Below are 20,370 nucleotides of genomic sequence, written 5' to 3' on the forward strand. Positions count from 1 at the left end.
GCTGGGCCGGCGGGAAGAAGCGCCGTGCCAGGTTGGCCTTAGGAGTACGTGGGACGGAGAAACTCGTCAGTCAGGGCTCCCTGGGTCCGGCCGGCGCTGGGAATGAAGTGTTTGGGATATTGCCAGGCAAGGGAGGCAGAATTCCGCCCTTGGGTTGCTGATGCCCCGTTAAGGTGTGTTCCCTGCTGATGCGGTGCGTCACATGGAGCTCCTTCCTCGGGCCTGTACGGGACCGAACGTGTTAAAGTTGCTAGGATGCCCAAAACTCGGCTTATGTTTTCCAGGTTCTAATAAGCTACTGCTTCAGTCTTTAATCTCAGGCTGCTGGGCTTACGAGCCCCATTCCCATCATTAAGTTTCTTGGAAATGGCCAGACAGGATCCAGTGCTCTCCCCAGACTTGAAATGGCTTTGAAACAGGGTAACAGTTCCTCAGAGATCTCTGAAATGTCCTGTCGTTCTGTGAGAAACACTTTATGGAACAAAAAACCCCCAACAATCTTGAACAACATTTTCTTGCATATTTAGTCTCTTAAAAATGAAACTACTTCCCCCCCTTTTCAATTCTAAGTCTAGTTCCTTGAGCTTACTGGCAAGGAAAAATAACTTCCATAGAAACAGAAATATTTTTCAGTGACAAATGTTAATTTTACTTTCACATTTCTAGGAGAGAATCATCTCTTTTCTGGAATTCAAAATGTCTTAAGACACTTACTAGAACTCAGCCATTGTAGCCACTATTCCAGGTGTATCTATAAATCTACATCCAGCCTTCAGCTTTTGAAGCAATACAACCAAAATCTGGAGATATCACCTCACCTTGGGCAGATTAATGAGCTCCTCAGACATGCTTGTGGTAGCAGGTAACAGCAAATACGTGGCTGTGTGGCTTGTTCAGTTATGTGGAACAGCTGGCAATGAAGTATGTTTATAGCTGGAGCCAATACTGTGAAGAAAACTGAAGTAATGGTTTTCTGTCTCCTCGCCTAGAAATCATAGAATCACAGAATGGTTAAGGTTGGAAGGGATCTTAAAGATCATCCGATTCCGACCCCCCTGCCATAAGCAGGGACGCCTCACACTAGACCAGGCAGCACAAAGCCTCATCCAACAAAGGTTTGGTGTCTTCCATTCTCAATGTTTAGGAATTGTCCTCTCAGCCCTGTGTTTGAGTTCATTAATGGTTCTCTGCAGGGGGGAAGATAACAGCCCCCAGTTAAGAGTTTCTGGTGATGACAAGTTGTATGTGGCAAAGATGTAACTCTCAAGCTGCTGGAGAAATGGGAGAGGGAGGTGGGCTCCAACTGGTAGACACAGATGTGGGGAGAAGAATCAAGATGTTGTTCAACTCATCAACAAATATGAAGCGAGCAGTTGATGCTGCTTCTGGTTATGCCTCCCTTATTGTTTTCAGGCAACATTACTCTGATGCTGTGATGTGACTGATCAGTGTCATGCAAGGTCAGTAAAGACATGTTTTCACCAAGATTGCTGTGCTGATGATATTCTGGTGTCTGCAAGAAAAAAAAAAAAAGGGACATCTTGTGGCAAAAATATAAATAAATTTCTGAGTCTGTAGAAGCCTCATGAATAGCAGAGTTGCAATTTCATTATTTTGAGGTAATATTTTAAACCCTCTGATGCATTATCTGAGGTTAGATGTATTGACTTATTGGCAGGGACTTACTGCTGTACCTTGTATGCTTATTTTTGCTGCCTGATATTTAGAGTAAGCAAAGTTTGCTTCAATGCCTGTGACCTTATTTGCCGTGTTAATTGCTTGTGTATGTTTTAGGCATGCTAAGCATGGAAAAGGGCAAGAGCAGAAGGAGCTCTCTGCATCACACTAGATGGGGCTTAGCAGCCAAAATCAGCAAGAGAGGCAGCTATGGCTCTGTATGTGGAAAAAAATTGTAGAGGGAAAAAAAAAAAAAAGAGAGAGAAGCAGTTGGAAGAGAGTTAAGTAACAATAAAATAGACCAGATCCAGCTATGATGAAAGAACATAGGGCTTGCAGGACACAAATAGCCCACTCCAATTTAATGAAAATACAAGCTGTGAAAAATATGGGGAGATTAGTGTGATGAGTCAGTGGCTGAAGGACCTGTTCTAGACTGCCTGTGGCAATCTTATGCCTCAGCAGACTGTGCTGAAAAAGAAAAAGATGGGAAAACAGGATTTGTTCTGGAACAATCATAAACAAAGTTATTGTTTTTCAGCAAAGAATATCATAATTAGGGAAACTTCCCTTTTTATCCTCTTAATCTGTCTACACAGCTTTGTAGGAGGAGGAAGTGCTTACAGTGTTAGAATACAATTTTAGGGACTGATAAGTATATATCATTTATCACAAACAAGACCTTATAGAACAGGAGTTGAAACTCACCTGTTTTTCAGAGTAGCCATAGGTAAAATGGTCCTTAAAACAGAGGACCTCAGCTGGATGCCTCTTGGCCACAGGAAAAAAAGATAAAATTAAGGATGAGTGACAGTAGGATAGAGTGTTGCCTGCAACAGGCTGGTTACTTGATGTTGTTGCTCATGCTTCAGTTAAAGCTGGGGATAATTGCTTTAAAAGATTGTTCAAAACTCACTGTCTAAGTATTATTTCTGTCTCTGGAGTCTACAGTGATTCTTCCCAGATGAGTGGCTCAGATGGTTCCTTCATTGGTAAAAGCCACTGTTATTGCTCTGCTATATTTTGTAAGATAACATAGTAAAAATTGCTGTTTGCTGGAGCATCTCTGGTACAGGGGCATGATGGCCTGGCTTTACTAGGAGTTCCATGCAAACAGACTGAATGTGTTGAGCTGTACAAACAGCAGCACAGACCAGACCTGAAGGTTTTCATGGTGTGGACATGGGTCACCGCTAGGAGTTCCATGCAAACAGACTGAATGTGCTGAGCTGTACAAACAGCAAACAAACAGCAGTACCATGAAGGTTTTCATGGTGTGGACATGGGTCACCAGCTGACAAGGAGCAAGCCTCCTGGAAAGGGGTGATGACATTTCACGGGTAGGTTGACTTGACAAGATCTGATAGAGAATTTTGGTTTACAGGAATTGTCTCTGTTCCGTGGGTCTCCGTGCAAATACCTGTCTCTGCCAGTGGGTGAGGAGTTACCATAGCTAGCAAGCTAGTAGTGGTAAAGTTAATATTCCAAACAGGCTTATTGCTGGTGGGCTGGCATTTGTGTTAGGATTGGCCTTGGTACTAAGGAGGCTGCCTTCTGTTGCATGTGAAGTGGCTCTTGCACAGACACGCTAATGCTGGCTTTCAGGTATGGGTCCAGCTCCCTGTTTACAACTTCTATGTCCCAGCATTGAGGCCAAAATCCAGGTCTTATTCACTGATTCCTTGTATGTGTGAGTGTGCTGGAAGAACAAGTCTGATGTTCTTGGTAAATTCAGTGATCAGTAAGGGGCTTGGGGTTTGCCTGAATGTAGGATTTGACTGGTGGGACGTACGTAGTTGTGCCCAGCCTCAACCAGGAGGGAAGTAAAGATTTATGGACCCAGGCCATACAACACCACACTATGAAGAAACCCAAAGGTGTAGAGGTAGAGACAACAGTCTTATGATTATCTTGAATTAGGATGCTATTGCTGAAATCCTGTTTGTCTTGGGGAAAACGGGGACGGAGGTGGCTGCAGATGCAATGTGTCATCTGAAGTGCTTTATTACAGCAAAACCTGCAGGAACTCAATTGCTTACCCTGTAGGTGGCATTATCTTGTTGCTATTGCTGCTCCTTGACAGAATGCACTGATGCAACCTGCCTCCAGTCAAATGCTTTTGAGGGGTTGTTCAGGTTCATCAGCCAAGTGTCAAAGTCTCATTATTAGAAATTGGCATTAGGATGGTAAATTACTGCTAGTAGACTATACCCTGCCCATCATACTGAACTGCCTGAAGTGTTTGGAGATGGTACAGCTGTAAGTGATGTGACAGTGCTGCACACGTGGCCACAGGTGGAGTGTGCATGCATTCCTTGGGTGTGCCAGAGTATTTAGTGCCATCCTGCCTTTCTGTTATGGCTGCACAGATGGATGGCACAGGAGAGACCTAGGAACATGACTGGGTGGAGTGGGAACCCTTTCTAGGGCAGCTGACTGAGCAGAATGGATAAGGGGTACAGGGTAGGAAGGACACAAACCTCCATCATGCTGTCTCAGGAAAAGAATATTACTGAATGATCAGAAGAGGAGGTGGAAATACTAGATGAGAGATAACATGGGCTAAGGATGTTGAAATCACCTGGTCCATCACCCAAGCAGGGAGCTTCTTCTGTACCAAGGAGTGGTGCTTGCTCATGCAAATAGCTTCAGCATGAGAAGCCAAGCTACAAGCAGGAGCAGCAGTGGGAGCAGCATGTGTGATAACACAGCCCTTCCCCATAAGCCTTGGGCGGAGGGATACGGTGCAGCTGTGGTACAACTACTGCAGGCTCAGTCACCTGCAGGGTCTGGCATGGGTTCAGGAGGGGGCTGTGGCAAAAACCTTCCAAGTTTTTAGTTATGTTGTGAACGACTGGGTGGTGCTGAAGCTCCCCATCTAGCCTCTACATGGGTAAACCAGCAAACTAACTTAGTACAATGTGATTAGTGAGAACTATTTCGTAAGAACCAAGATTATCAGGCCCTGATGGTGACTGGTTAATTGCCTGTACCTTGTTAACTTTTACTGTTTGTTTCATGCTCAGTGGGTGGGTACACCTGTGAAAGTTCAAGCTATTTGTACCATAACGATGCATGAGACATTGTGGCAGCAATTGTGGCCTTGCCTTGGCCAGGAGCCCAATTTGGTGCGAACTGGGGGAGTGGGGCGAGTTGTGGCCACCAGGGCAGTGCAAACAAGAACTGAGTATTTCCATTGCGTGGGCCACGGATCAACAGCTGACAGAAAAGCATGTGAGACTGCTGGAAAGGCATACAGAAGTCTTATTGTGGACTGATCTGATTAGTGGCCTGTGCTGGCATCTGGTGATAATCAGCGGTCAGGATCGGTGCGGGGGGGGATGTGGTGACGTCAGTGTCTGACACAGCCGAGGGGAAGTGTCCGAGGCACAACCATGACGTCTGGGAGCTGATCTCTTATCCCAGAGCCTGATGCTCGTGCTCAGACTTGCCATCTCTCTGGTGCAGTAACTGGGGACGGTCAGTTGTGTGTGAGAGAAATGTCTTCCTGACATTGCTTATCCCTCACTCAGTCCACTCAAGGAACTGAACGTAGCAGTGCCATGTCCTTTGCCCGCTGTAATCTCAGTTTCCTAAATTAATAGTAAATTAATCTAAAACGAAAGAGAAGGGTGGGAAATTCAAATATAGAATTGCTAACTATGGTGCTACACATAACTTTTCTAAAAAGGACAGTGGGTGAGACACCTCAGATTTGTCTGCTCTCTGCAACTCAGGTTCCCAGAACTGAAGACCCACAGGAACCTGTGTCAAGAACCTATATGTAAAGATATAACCCAGTTCAAGATATGAGCATTAATCTTCCCCTGTAGTTAGTTTGTCTTTCTTCAACATGCTTTTTGGGCAACATTTTCTTTTTGTAATTTTTTTTTTAATAATTCCTCACCATGTCAGTTGACAATTATAAAGATGACTTTTCTAAACCAAACGCTCTCTGAGCTACGTTTCAGTTACAGACATCCATGACCTGGGAACATGGAAGTGCTGAAGTCCCTGGTGTAAATGCAGCTGTAGCTTTTGTGTACTTGGTGACACCTGCAATATGAACACTTTATTTTTTTCTTTGTGTAAGTACACAAAGAACCTTATCTCCCTTTTTGTACCAGTTTATGTTGGCTTTGGAATAGTACAGCATACACTGCACACTGGGTTTGGCAGCTCCAGGTTCTGTGGTGAGTGTCCCCTTGGCTGAGTGTGGCCAGCTGGGAAGAGCAGCAGTGCCCACCCTGACTGGGGTGCTGCTCCTCCTGCTACCCTGCCAGGTGACAGCCCTGCTCCTGCATGCTAGGGTGGAGGAAGAGGCTCCTAAAATGGAGAAAGTGTAGCCAGAAAGCAGTAAAAGGAGAAAAAGAGCTTGTCTGTGGTGGTTTAGGGCAGAAAACAGCACCTGAGAGTCCTGAGGAAAGCGCAGTGGGGCAGCGACATGAGGCTTTGAGTGCAGATGAGGAGTGGGAAATGAGGACTGGGTTTAATACCACTGGTATAATCCAGATTTACTGCAGTACCTCCCAACTATATTATATAAAGTTTATATATATAAAGTCTGTAACTCTCTATTTTATCTACATATATTTATTATTTTATTATTTATTAATAATTATTTTATATATAATATAGTTGGGAGGTTATATGACTAGTTATATTAACTCTGATAACCCTACAGCACATTTCTTGTATGATGAGTAGAAGAGCCCTTAGAACATCACTCTGCATCTCTGACTCTATATCCACCACTCTGAAGTGATGCAGGGTGTGTCCAGTAGGAGTTGACAGGTTGTAGATACAGGATTGTCAAGTATTGCATAAGGAACTAGTCTTTTAAAATAAAAACACTTCGTCTTTTTAAGGTCCAGTGTAGGTCTCCAGGAAGTATCTGGCAACATTCAACATGAACTACCAAACCTCAGGCCACAGTGGCTTCACTAGCCACTGCTATGCTAGATGAAAGGCAGATGAATTACTTCGGGAAAAAAACGTGAACCAGGGAACATGGAGCCACAAATGTGGAAAAACACTTCCAACCCTGACCTTTCACTCTCATCATCTCAACATACCCTAAAAAAAATTAAAATGAATAATCTGCCGTAGTGTTGAAGGTTGTGGTGTCTTGGGTCCAAAACATTGTTTCTGTTTCAGATTGCAGAGTAGGCTGTGATAACTCAACCTTATCTACCATTATCTTAACACTGTTGGAAACTGAAACAGAAATACAACACTTCCCATGAATGCTAGTACATTTATCCAGCTTTTTTGCTAATGATTTGAGCAGCACCTTTTATGTCTTAAGTACTTTCATAACCACCAGTTTATCCAAGACAAGTTATTCCTGCTTTTCAAAAGAAACTGCCAAAATAATTGTAAAAACCAACCCACTTCTCCCTCCACCGCATTTTAAAAAACAATTCAGAAAATGGAGACTTACATATTCATTAGACTTTCACTGTATAAAAATGTACAGTGGCTTTATTGACATGTACATTCCATTATGTTTACAGCTGCAAGATATGAGGCACACTCAGTATTGCACTTCATTAAAATTTCAGGCTCAAACATAACCCAGAAGTTTAAATGAAACTGCTGTTGTAATTTAATAATTCTTATACAGGACAAACATTGATACCTTTATATACAGTGTGATACTTGTTACATTTATGCCTTCCTAACACATTTTTTTTTTTTTTTTAATAACAGTCTAGGAAATAAACCAGAATATTCCTCTTTCCCATCCCCACTTGTGATGCGTTACAATTGTACAAGATTACAAAAAGTCAGTATACAATAATCAATTTTTTTTTTTCTTTCTCCTGAAAGCCAGCATCATTCATAGTCCACAGACACACAGATCCTTTAATAGCAATTTATTTGTAAATGTCCAATGTTTCCTAGCCGATGACTGTAATGGCCACATGCAAACACCTCACAAGTTTTGATGTCTCAGTTCAAAAAATGTCAATATCTCACAGCAAGAATTATGTACATGGTATTTGGCATCCTTCTTGCACTGTAAATTGTTCCTTTTATCTGGGTTATGAAATGGTCCCATCCTCATCCCAGCTGGGCTTTATTTTCAGGACACTTGAGGGATGAGGGCACCTGTTTTGCTCTGGTACAAAAAAAAAAAGCTAATCTAAAAAGTGTGAGCATTTCTGCAAACCCCACAACCCAGAGCAAATTCTTCACCAGTGGGTGGATGGACAACATGAAGTGGACATTCTGTTCCTTCAAGTTGTTTACCTTTGGGACCTACAGTGAATTTAAGGGTTAGGGAAAAAAAAATAAATAAAAAAAATTAACATTTGCAAATGATGTAAATAAACATATATTACATTTCCTCAAAAATTTGATAAGTGAAGGTAATACATCTATAATATGAACTTATAAGGCATAAAAATAAAGGCTTGAGAAAGGGCAGATATAAAGGTGCTTTCACACAGTCAGTTCAAACTAGAAGTCTAAAGGCTTAACAGACCAATAGAAAAAAAAAGTCAATTAGATACAACAAAATACTGTTAGCTTCTTGAAACACTTATGTCAAATGTTGATTTATTATTTAAAGGGAAAAACACCAAGTGATCAAACCACCACATAATTTAAAATAAATCTAATCCAAAGTAAAAAAGGCAGAAAATTTATGGGAAATCACTACATATTCATTTCATTAATACTGTGGAAAAAAAAATAGTGTAATCTGAAAGCAAAATTGTTATATATGATCAAGAGTTACACTCTGCAGTAAACAACTCTCAGGTTATGCCAGGAATTGTATTTTTTGTTTGCTTCTTTTACGGAAATATCTTAATAAAAAAGATTTTTTCCAACAAGCTAAATAATATGATTTATGAAGATCAAATCAATAGCACATGAAGTTAGAAACTAAGGCACTAGAATTTTTTACAATATAATTTTAACACATCATTACACATCTGGAGTCTGAATCGGTGTAGGAAAATCAAAATGTCTTTCTGTATTGAAGTATCTAATGTTTAAAGGATCAGTGTGATGTCACTGCCTGTATTATTGCCAGAAAACAACAACAAAACAAAATCAAAAGCGTGCACAGAACAAATCCATTCTAATATCCAAGATACTGAATTTAACATTTTTATGACTGACCCCAGGTTTTTCATCACAGAATCACAGAATGGTTTGAGTTGGAAAAGACCTTAAAGATCATTTAGTTCCAACCCCCAGCACGGGCAGGAACACCTCCCACTCGCCAAAAAAGGTAAGAGTATCCATTAAAACTGATGACTTATCTCAGAGTTCAGTGTAGTAAATTTGCTTTGTAAAAATATTACCTGCAGGACAGTGTGGGAGTTCTTCTTTAGGGATGCTTGTCATTCTTTGGAAATCATCATGGCAAGCATTGCAAAAATGCGTTGTCCCGAAACAGAAGAAAACAGCAACTGAACAGCAGTAGCGACACTTGTACTCTAAGAAATCTGTACCGTGTTTGGGACACATCTAGAAAACAAGACAACAGATGCCCATCAAAGAAGTAGCTGTGCTGTCACAATCCACACAGCACACTTCTCCATGCTGCAGTATATATTCACACTTTACAATATTGTAGCATATATATCATTCCAAATGACTGTGAATTATTGTACCGCTCAGGTACTTGGGAGCTTCAGGATGAACTAAAAACATGAAAACAAGCTCTTTGCTTACCTGAGCCCTTGAAACATCAGAACATGCACCACAAATGAGCTCTCTTGGATCATAGTCGTCTCCTTGTCCAGCCTCAGCATCACAACGAGCTTCACCTCCAAAATAGGCCTTAATTTTATAGAAATGATTGGACATTAAATCAGGGACAACTATTATTTCAACAAAACAAATTTGTTAGGGGAAAATGATGAGTAACAGCCATTATACAGTAGTCTCCACTATTCTGATCTCTCTTGACTTGGATTCTAGGTACATGTTTTTGAGGCAATGAGACAATGTCTCTCAATCTTGGGATAAACAAGGCTACAAGTTTTTCAGCATCCTCTGGCCTATGCAAAGTGACCATAAGGTTTTTGGAATAGTTTCTGGATGTTCTGTGAACTTGCACGTAAGGAAGGCAGGACTGAGGCTGAAGGCAGCAGAGAAACATTCTACCACAAAGGCTTCTTACTAACTGAAAGCTAACTTGGGATCCCTTATAATTAGAACTGTGCTATTTTCTATGTTCTCATCTTATTCAGGACACAGTGGGCACAAAAATGCACCAAGTAAGACTTCCAACTCTGATGAATTTCCTCATACATTAAAGTGTTTTTACCTGGAGTGGTGAGATAAGGCAATAAGTAACTTCCTTCCTTCCTTTGTTAGCATATTAACTAATTAGAATATACACAAAATTCTTGCTCTCAGCAATTCTCACCTTTATGCAGTGATTGAAAAAAACCAGGGAAAGACAGGGAAGGCAACAATAAGGAAGGTAAAATTTAAGAAGCCCACCTTCCCCTGAATGATGCAGACTAATAAAATAACAGAAGGGAGGGTCCTATGGAATCAATGTCAGGGAATTAGGTAGAAGTTTGAGGTGAGTTGGTGTTGGATGAAGGAAAGAAGAAATTAGATAGTTGAATGTTGCTGTTCATACAGAGTGAAAGGGAATACAGAGATACATGGGGAGGGAAAAGAGGACAATAAGGAAACCAATGAAATACTGAGTATTAAATACTGGAAAGGAAGTGTAATGAAAGCCAGGGACAGGACTAAGAACTGGGGAAAGCAAGTTGGAAAATACATTTTTTAAGGGAGGGAAAAAAAGGCAGTTGGCAAATTGCTGAGGGATGAGCAGTGAAAATAGATTAACTCTTGGAGCAGGGAACAAAAGTGAACTGAATAACTACAGTAGTGAGGTAGAGGGATTAATTACTGCTCTACTCAAGCATATGGAAGTTAATCCTTTCTTCTCATATTTCCAAACTGTGCACTTCCGTTTAGCAAAACAAATATTTGGGTTTCCCTTGAAAAATCTTATAATGAAATCATGTTGTTCCCTTTATTCCTGAGAGAAAGAGGTGTGACCAATCAGCTAAATCATCTTCAGAAAAAGAAGCAATGTGCGGGTTTCAGCGATTATCCAAAATTTGTCTAACCATAGATAAAGAATGTTTGTCTCTTCTGTGTTGGTGGGGAAACCAGAGGCTCTTAGTATATGATTTCTGTTTTCTGAATAAATGTCATATTCTCTACCTGAAGAAAACTGTACATAGACAACCCCGAGCTAGACCACACAGTTCCGCTTTCTACCCCTTTTTGATCCTTCTGGCCATCATGTCCATAGTTGCTGCACTTGCTTTCTACCCCTTTTTGATCCTTCTGATGCTTCTGGCCATCATGTCCATAGTTGCTGCACTTCCAAGGCACTCAGGATGCCAAGATCTGAACTTAGTGTAACCAGTTAAGGATGGCAGAGTTTCCTTATCCCTCTCCTGAACAACTGCAGTATCATGAACCAAAATCAGAGAAGAATCTTTCTATCTTCAGAGACTGTCACTGAGTAAAACCACAGCTACCTGCTGGCTTCCAGAAGAAGTTATTTTCCTGCCCTAAATTCACTGTTTCCTGATGTTCCCATCAACTCCCAATCAGGCAAAAGTAGTATTTAGGTGGAATCTTAGTGAGGATCTCTCCATATCGAAGAGTCAGAATGAAACCTCTGGTTTTACTGTTTTAATGCTCATGTTGTTGGAAGTGGGACAAAGGCACGGTTGGTGTTGTAACACAGTAACCTTTGCACATTCTTCTACGGAGTTTAGCACCTCAATATGCTTTTGGTTTCTGAATTGCTCTGTATACACATCTGAGCTTCATGAGATAAAGACACCACGTACATCTAACTTGCTCATCACTTATAAAATGACAATGTGATGAGAGAATACTTTTCCTGCTTTCCTACTCCATACATATACTTAAATACATGTTCCATTCTTTAAGGAATTACTTCTGAAATTTGTAACATACATTTCATTTGAAAAAAAGGACTCCTTGTCCTACCTTTTTGCACTTGTAGCAAACATAATAAGCGTATCTGTTCATAGCATAGCCAGCTGGGTCATTATAGAATCTGACGCCTGGTGTTGTGATGGCCTCACTCTTGTGCAGCCCTTCATACTCCAACCTCATCAGCGCTTTTCTCCTTACATCTTCGTAGAGTTCTTTGATTGGATCAAGCAAATCTTTTAATACTGTATGATTGATTTTGTTCTGAAATGGAAAAAAAACCCACCACAACTGTTTAAAATATCTTGCACCTTTATGACAACGGCTGCGATGATTTGGATTATGGTCGAACACAAACAGCACAATGGATGGTATAAAAACCTAAGGGCTCAAGCAGTGGGAATTTAGAAAAATGGCTGATCCACTACATACTTGGTTTGCTGCAAAAATAGTAACAAGGAATGCTTTTTCTAAGGCCTTCTGTTAGATTAAATTAAATCAGCAGCCGTTACAAGGGATGTAACAACCAGAGCATGATGGTAAAGGGTACACAAAATACTCACCATGGCATGGGATTATTCTGATTGTACTTAACTTTTTTTTGGGTAATTTTTGGTCCTTTTTGACTTACCACTCAGCAATTAAGACTGACAGTCCTTTATGCCAGGTCTTTGTCATTTAATAATCACAAGCTATTGCCATACATTACAAAAAAATACAGTCTGAAGGAAGAAACGCAGCATACTAAAAGGACTGACCATGCACAGATTTTATATTTCAAGGGTCTTAAAGCTGCCCTCTTTTCCCAGCAGCCATCATATGCTTTTGCTTACTGCAATGCTGATTTTGTGGAGTACAAGGGGAATTTTTCATAATTTCAGCTGAACTAAGGACCAATATTCTTCAGCTCCATCATCACACTGAAAAAGCAAAGCTGCTTTAAAAGTAGTTAGTAAAACAGAGAAGCCAAGTTTCCTGCTTCAGATAATGTACATTAAGATTACATCTTTCTCCCTGACTGGCTCCAAATACTGGGAAATTTACAAGCTGATGTTGCTAAAAATAAAGCAGCGTTAAGATAGCGTCTGCATTGTGCTTTCTTGTTAAGAGGACCTTTGCTTCAGGGAACAGGACAGGAAGGTAAAAAGACACATCAATGATACTTTTTCTTCAGTGACATGAGAAATTAAGGAAACAAGTGATGTGCAACTAACTTATATCATAACAAGCAATATATAATTAAAAAAAAATAGAAAAAAACAAAGACAACATTAGGCAACTTGTTTGACCTAGGCAGTTAATACCAAGCTTATTTACCTTGCAAATAGGACAGGACATAAACCCAAAAGTTATCCTTGGCCCCAGCCATCTGTTTTCCAGGACTCGCTGACAACATTGCAAATGGAAAACGTGGCTGCAGTCCAGCTTTAGAAGAGAATATATGTAAGTGAGCACTGAAGTGACATTAACCACTAAAACAGAAGTAGTTATTTGCTCTTAGGTCACAACATATATCAATTCCAAAATTTAATTTATTTAAAAACCTAGAAGATCCCTATTTTCTTCTTAAAACAGAGAAACAATATATAAAATGGTTGTTAAAATTCATAACCTTTCCATTAAAAAAACCAACAGTGTATATATGAAATATGTATGAAGTAGAATCACAGAATCTTAGAATGGTTAAGGTTGGGAGGGATCTTAAAGATCATCAGGTTCCCACCTCACCCCTATAAGGAGGGACACCTCACACTAGACCAGGCTGCACAAGCCTCATCCAACCTGGCCTTAAACACCTCCAGGGAGGGGGCTTCCACAACCTCCCTGGGCAACCTATTCCAGTGCCTTACTATCCATTAATTATATATATTGTATATCCATTCATTATCTCAGTGGCACTTCGCATTTATAAAATATCATATATTTTAAATAAAGAGAGCAAATTAAATTGGTATCATCTGCTTTCTAGAAATAGCAGTATTTCCAGACAAAAAAAGCAAGCTTTTAAAGTAACCTATGTATTGTTACGGTGTCTGTTTTGAAATTTCTATGACTATAATTTGACAGGCTATATATTTTACCTACTTCCACACTTAACTATAGTATTATTCTCTTAAAAGGGAGGAAAATTAAAGAAAGATAAACCTGGATAGCTGGTGCTGCTGAAAGTGCTTCAGTAAAGCAGATCATGCACATGTCATCAGCATCCTGCTTCAGAGTTGTAGCATTCTTGTCACAGCCATGCAGGCATGGCAAGCAGTGCTCTTCGTTCTTCACACCCCCACAGGGATGGCCACAGGCGTGGGTCTTGCTGCAGGCAATTTTAGCATACTCCTATTAAAAGTAAATAATTAATCCTTTTTTTTTTCCCCCTTCCACTGAAAGGTTAGGCACAGTGTTGCTTTTGGAAGGATCGTTGCAACAAACTAAGATGACAGAATCAGGATTCATGTTGTCTGCTGCTACAGCAGTAGTACCTGGGAAAACCTGCACACTTTGTGTACTTCAAGCAGAACTGGTACCTTTGCTTCCTGATGTTTTTCCCCTGAATAGCAATGGTATAACAACGATACAATTTTTAGATTTTAACTTTTAATATAAAGAGTAATATTATTTAATCCTCCATGTGTATTCTACATATTAACTGCTTCCTGCACAATCTTTGCTTGCCCTGTTGTGAAGGACCAGACCTTTCCTCACACTACATAACATGCCCTTTAGGTCAGCAGTCATAACTGGCTTAAAGATGGCTGCTCCACGTGGCACTCTGAACCCTCTCCTGCCTGCCTTCTCTGCTAGAAAACAACTCGGATGCCCTGAGGAGGTAGCTGCTAAAGAGGGGCAGTGGCGGGAAAATTGCAACAAGGTTGCAAAGCGCTAAGCAGCCTGGTAACAGCAGTGGCGGGAAAAAGTCCCCGCCCAGAAACAAGAGACTGACCAATTGGGAACAAAGGAGACCCATAAAGAAACTGCGTGCTTGCTATGTGCCCTGCTTTTTGGACGGATATGGAAGCTGCTTGCTTTTGGGGGTCACCTGCGCCTTGGGGATCCCTGCCTGAGGTCCCCGTTCCTGTTCACCTGCTTGCCTGCAGCCCCGGCTCACCCCAGCAGCCCAGCTCCTGGCTAGTCCCAGCTCCTGCTTTGCCTGCAGACCAGGCTCGTCCCTGCAGACCTGGCTCATCCCGCCTCACCCGCAGCTCTTTGCAGTCCCGGCTCACCTGCCTGCCCACGGTCCTGCTTTCCCACGGAACCTGCCTGCCGCTAACCATGTGCAGTGAGACTTCTTCCTGCCACCCGTGGGTTCTAAGACCGGGTTGCAGGAGACGTCATTTGCACCCAATACAGAAATGCCTAAATCATCTCAGGAGTAAAGTAAGGGATTGTCTTGGGGTATCATTCTCTCACTAAGGTGTTCCTGCCTCACTTACCTGCACACAAACCGCGACCCTATATGGGACAGGCATAGGGCATATCCCTCCTTTCTCCTCCCCTCATAGATAATACTGATTAATCTGAGTGTGTAAATGATAGGGTGTATCTATATGTAAGTACTAAGGGCATATATAAGTGCAAGGACATTTCACAGCTCCTATGTCTTTTAATTACCCTCTTTGAGCTTCCTGCCCCAAATTGTTTAATTTTTCCCCTCAATAAACCGTGTATTTGTAAATTCTAATTTGGGGGTTGGCTACTGTTATTAGAAACATTAGTGAGCATTGAACAGGTGTCTCACCCGAAGTCAGTGCTGAAGTTTACTAATCCTCTGTGAGAGGCGAGTGCTGCGTGTGGACCTCTCGGCAGATCCCAGTGAGTTAAAATCATTCCAAAAAGGAAATAAAATAGGTCGCAGATCGCGACACCTGTACTAACAGCCCTTAAGATACCTGCAGATTGAGGTCCTTCAGCACAGGTATGAAGTAACCCACTCAGGATCCCATTATGAGTTGATCATTAACCAGCATAAAGCTGTTTTACATAGAAATGGTATTTTAACCACCTCTAACTCCTATCCCTAATAAGTAGAAAACTCATAAAAGTTGCCCAGAAGCTAACAACAAATTGAACTGAATTAACAATTCTATAACATATCCAATAGACTGAGAGAGGAAAAAAAAAAAAGAAAATTTGCCACACATAAACAGAAATAAACAGGCTGGGGATAAGAAACTGGTTAGGACTTGGCCTTCTCCCAATTTTACCTGTACTGTAGGACACAAAACCACTCAGGACACGTGGATACACTTGACAAACTTGGACTAGTCTTGAACGTTCTGTACTTACATAATAAACAGGTAATTATGAAAACTGCTTTTTTATTAGGCTCTCCAGTACACACTAGACTTTATGTTGACAGTGTATTAGTTTCCTTTATACTTCAAACACTATTGTGAAAATGTGAGATACTTTCTATGATAATAATGGAACTACCTAGTACTTCGGTTGACTACTGGTGTATGTAGCCTGTAATTAAACTAAACATTCAGAAACTTGGAAGTATTTTAATTACAAACTTGGAAGTATTTTAATTACAATATAATATCCAAACCTTTTCACATGTGAGGTCTGATTTAAAGTAGACTACAGAGAAGAACAAAGTTTACTCAACATAAAAAAATAGATTTGATCCTGCAGTCCTTTCTATTAATGTATTTAATGATGATTGATGTTTGGTAATACACACCTGGCAGTCTGCATCAGAACAAACACTTCCCACTGCTGATAATTCTGTGCCACTCCTACAGCCACAGAAACGACATGCTTCAGAGCTGCTGGTGGTTGGTTTGCCTAGGCCAGCAAAAAGAAACAAACCCAAAAATTCTTGTCATGAAACACAAGGGACTGATTTTCTAACAACAGACATCTGAACAGCAATCACAGAAAACTAGAAAAACAACAATCCCTACACAGTTAAACTATTTTCAGCAATTAAAAGCATTAACCTACAAAAGGTGAAAGCCTCAATTGTTTGTTTTTTTTTTTCATTTTGGACAAATGCTCATGTAAAAGGCAGAAATAATCAGAAAAAAGAGCAAGTACCAGCAGTTGTGTTTTACCTGTCTGTTCTCTAAACTCCACCATAGCCTTCATAGTTTTAGAATCCGCTAATGCCATGAGCCAGAAAAGTTTGGTCCTACCACAGCCCTCATGGAGATCAACTTTGATAGCTTCTTCTTCTTCTTTGAATACCTGTCAGGTTAACCAAACAGATAATGAATAGTATCTCTTATTTTTGTTACTGTCTCTTTGGATTTTCATCAGATGTCTTACAGATTCTGTGGAGTTTGTCTACTGCAAGGTATTTTTCTTTTATGCATTCCATAATTTAATTAGCTATTAAAAATAAATTCTTAACTGTGAGGGTGGTGAGACACTGGAACAGGTTGCCCAGGGAAGCTGTGGATGACCTCTTCTGGAAGTGTTCAAAGGCAGGTTGGATGGGGCTTTGAGCAACCTAGTTTAGTGGGAGGTGTCCCTGCCCATGCAGGGGAGTTGGAACTAGATGATCTTTAAGGTCCCTTCCAACCCAAACCATTCTGTGATTCTATGGTAATTTACACAAATTGCAGAATGGATAGATAAAGGCTTTGTGTTTAAAAGTAAAACTATATAAAATCAACACTTGTGCTAACATGTCCAGGAAACAACAGAGCAGCAATGCTAAGAAGAGATCTGCACAACATATTTTCTAATTTATACAGAGCTTGGACTTCATAACTACTGTTCAACTCATCCAACAGGCCACAGTGTATTATTGTAAGAACACAATTACATTAGAAATATCTTCATGTAACCATGCTAGTAGTTTATCAAAGCAACATGGAAAACTATGGTCTCAATTCTATGTACTACAGAATAACAACTATATGTCTAATATTAGTTTTTTTGACTTTCACATAGATAGAGTGGATACTTTCAGCTACAATGAAGAAAAAATATTTTTTTTTGCAAAATCAGTACAAACAGCATGAGATCCTTATTGGACTTAATACAGGCTCTTCTTTTTCTCCTTTCCTAAGTTTTATAAGCAGTTCTGTTTTCATTCACTTCACCTGCAATGCAATAAACGTTACATTTTTCCTAAGTATGGATGCATACACTCAATTTAAATCTTGTTTTCATTCTTATTAGAATCAAGAATCTCTTAATTGCTTTGCAAAGGATTCACATAAGCAGGTCACAGTAACTCAGAGGCTGTCCTTTCTTGGAGGGAGAGAAAATACACTACCAAGGTATGTATGAAAGAAGCTGGACAGAACCCAGGAAGGTGACAGAAAGCGGGAGACAGGGAATGTGATAGCATTTAAAATGTAAATTGAAGGGATTAACATGAGAGATGTAAAGTAAAGGTGGTGAATAAAGAGTAAAATTTTCAACATGCTTTCAGAAGTAAAAAGGAAAATTTGGTAAGTAGGTATTTTTGGAAATATTAAAGGAGAGATGTGAGGACTTCTATGAGATAAGAACTTACTTTTTATCAACTGTAATCTGAACAGGCTATATAGGAGAAATCAGAAAAATATATCAGTCTAGACTGTGCTGTGCCGTGACAGAAGAATAGACATAAAATCATCATCTTAAGATGACAAAACAGGAGAGTTTCCAAGGGGCTTGCAAAGATTCTGGCTAAGAAATAGAAGGTAACAGATTCAGGTGGAACTTCCATGCCCAGTCTATGCTGCAAATGGTGAGGCATCAAGTGGAGACCTGTAGAGTGAAACTCGGTGCCAGTGATCTGAAGTGTCCATCACATGTCCTCTAGACTAGGTGATGCCTTGCACTGAGCCACCATTATCAGTTTGGCTCTGCATTTATCTTTTTTGTGCTATTTTCACTTTTATCTGAAAGGAATCCAGCTCATGCACTCCAAGGCTGCTCCATAACACAAATCAAAGCACAGTAACGAGATAAGGAGACCTGCTTCAAAAGCCCATTTCTGATCCTAACTAAAAAAACATTGTAGATGTAGTCTAGGAGAGGAAGAAGATGAATGATTTCTATTGAATCAACTTCATTAAAAAGGTTTATTATTTTAGCCTTTGTACAGACACAAGTAGTCAGAGGGGAAGGGGAATATAAGGGACCACAACGAACTCAAAGAAAAAACTCATGGAGAAACTCCAAGGAGAACGTAGTTTCAGGATTAGAGATGAAGTGGATAAGAGAATAACTCAAAAGAACATTAATTAGCGGAGTACAAAGCAATCTGTAAAAACTCATCTAGGGAAGTCAGAGAGAAAAGAGGTTTCATTCCTAAAAACAAAGCCAAAAGAAATATGGGAATTGTCAAGCTTATGTAAGAAGTCAGTGAGAGCTGGACGAATACTGAAAAGTAAGAGAAGACTGACATAAGTGAACTGTCAAGTGGTCTCCCTGGATATTAAAAAGACATATATACCTTAAAAACAAAGGGGTTGACAAGCACTGGCTCATATGATAGAAGTAGTAAAGAAGATATAATTAACAGCATTAAAGAAATAATGTGTATTTAAGAAAGTCTATTAGTTTCCTAATAAGTGTTCCTAAAAAATATTAAAACAAGAGTGAGGCAAGCTGGTATTGTTTAAGGCTTAGATTTAGGGACTGCTATTTGATTTTTCCAACCTTCTTTGCGTGATAAAGGACAAGAGAATTTAACTAAAACCAACGTAAAAAATAATTAAATGGAAACTTATCTATCCCACCTGAAACGTAAAAGAAAATACCATTTTCAGGTTTGGTTCTTGTTGCTGCCTTTTGCTGCTGCCTTCCCTGGGGACATGCACACAAGGTGTGCAGTGCACACGACATGATGGGGTGTACACCCTACCTGTCTCTGATGGGTTTTTGTTCGCCGATGGAGGTGAAGGAATCGGTCACAATCTGTACACAAATTCCCACAGATATTGCATAAAATGATTGCAGCAGTTTCACCATCATCATGGTTATCACACATTGGCTGAAAAGAAGAAGAAAAAATAGGACATAATTGTCTTTTTATTAATATCCTCATTTCCATAAAGCATCTGTTTGTATTCTTCCCCAGTTACCCCCCCAAAACTAATAACAGAAGATAAAGAGCTTGTTTAGCCTAATAATTGTATCTTTAGAACAATCAGTGTCTGAAGAAGTAATCCTGGATGCAAAAAGCCCCAATTTACTACATTAGTTCTTCTGACATTCTTAATTTAATATCTTGTGTGATGTAACAAACCCATATTTCTCAACAATATAGTTGAGACATCATTTCAACTAGTTTGAGAAAAGGTTTATGTGGTAACGATGGGTTATGGGCTTGTTAACAGAAAAGTTCAGAGATACGACTACTCAGGTCAGTCAACATGGATGATATTTACACTTACTTACTTTGCTATGTTGCAATTACTTTGCTCAATCATCTAATCACAGCTGTAGGTTATCTATAACTAGACAGAATACAAAGTAACAAACTTCAACATCCACCATAAAATGAAGTTGGCTCTAGGGATTTAATTTGTTTTTAAAAACCAACAGTACTCTTTAGCAGTTCAAAATATCTGTGCAAGTAAGACTTCAGTGACTGACTTTGATTATACATATGTCTAAGAACAAGTTTCCACCATACTCCCAGAACCTGTGGTTTCCATGATGCTGCTCATGCAACTTAGAAGAGAATCCTTTCAGCAGCAGTCCTGGCAGGGGGAACACAGTTCACATCAACATTTGCATATCTTGGTATAAGATATGATTGGGGAATTTCATGTTGGGTTCAGC

General features: G+C 40.1%; 1 protein-coding gene across 1 annotated transcript in view; it reads right to left on the reverse strand.

Moving 5' to 3' along the window:
- Positions 1-7,133: 7,133 nt before the first annotated feature.
- MYCBP2 (MYC binding protein 2, E3 ubiquitin protein ligase) overlaps positions 7,134-20,370 on the reverse strand; it is a 185,752-nt gene continuing 172,515 nt past the window's right edge. The window contains exons 80-88 of the mRNA XM_010003518.1: positions 19,448-19,576; positions 16,695-16,827; positions 16,322-16,425; positions 13,786-13,974; positions 12,958-13,065; positions 11,695-11,904; positions 9,370-9,477; positions 8,997-9,162; positions 7,134-7,941 (exon numbers count right to left, since the gene is read on the reverse strand). Of these exons, the coding sequence (XP_010001820.1) occupies positions 7,826-7,941; positions 8,997-9,162; positions 9,370-9,477; positions 11,695-11,904; positions 12,958-13,065; positions 13,786-13,974; positions 16,322-16,425; positions 16,695-16,827; positions 19,448-19,576 (1,263 nt within the window). The 3' untranslated portion in view covers positions 7,134-7,825. The remainder of the gene's footprint in view (positions 7,942-8,996; positions 9,163-9,369; positions 9,478-11,694; positions 11,905-12,957; positions 13,066-13,785; positions 13,975-16,321; positions 16,426-16,694; positions 16,828-19,447; positions 19,577-20,370) is intronic.

Source organism: Chaetura pelagica, unplaced genomic scaffold, assembly GCF_000747805.2.
Source record: "Chaetura pelagica isolate M959 unplaced genomic scaffold, ChaPel_1.0 scaffold106, whole genome shotgun sequence".
Lineage (NCBI taxonomy): Eukaryota > Metazoa > Chordata > Aves > Apodiformes > Apodidae > Chaetura > Chaetura pelagica.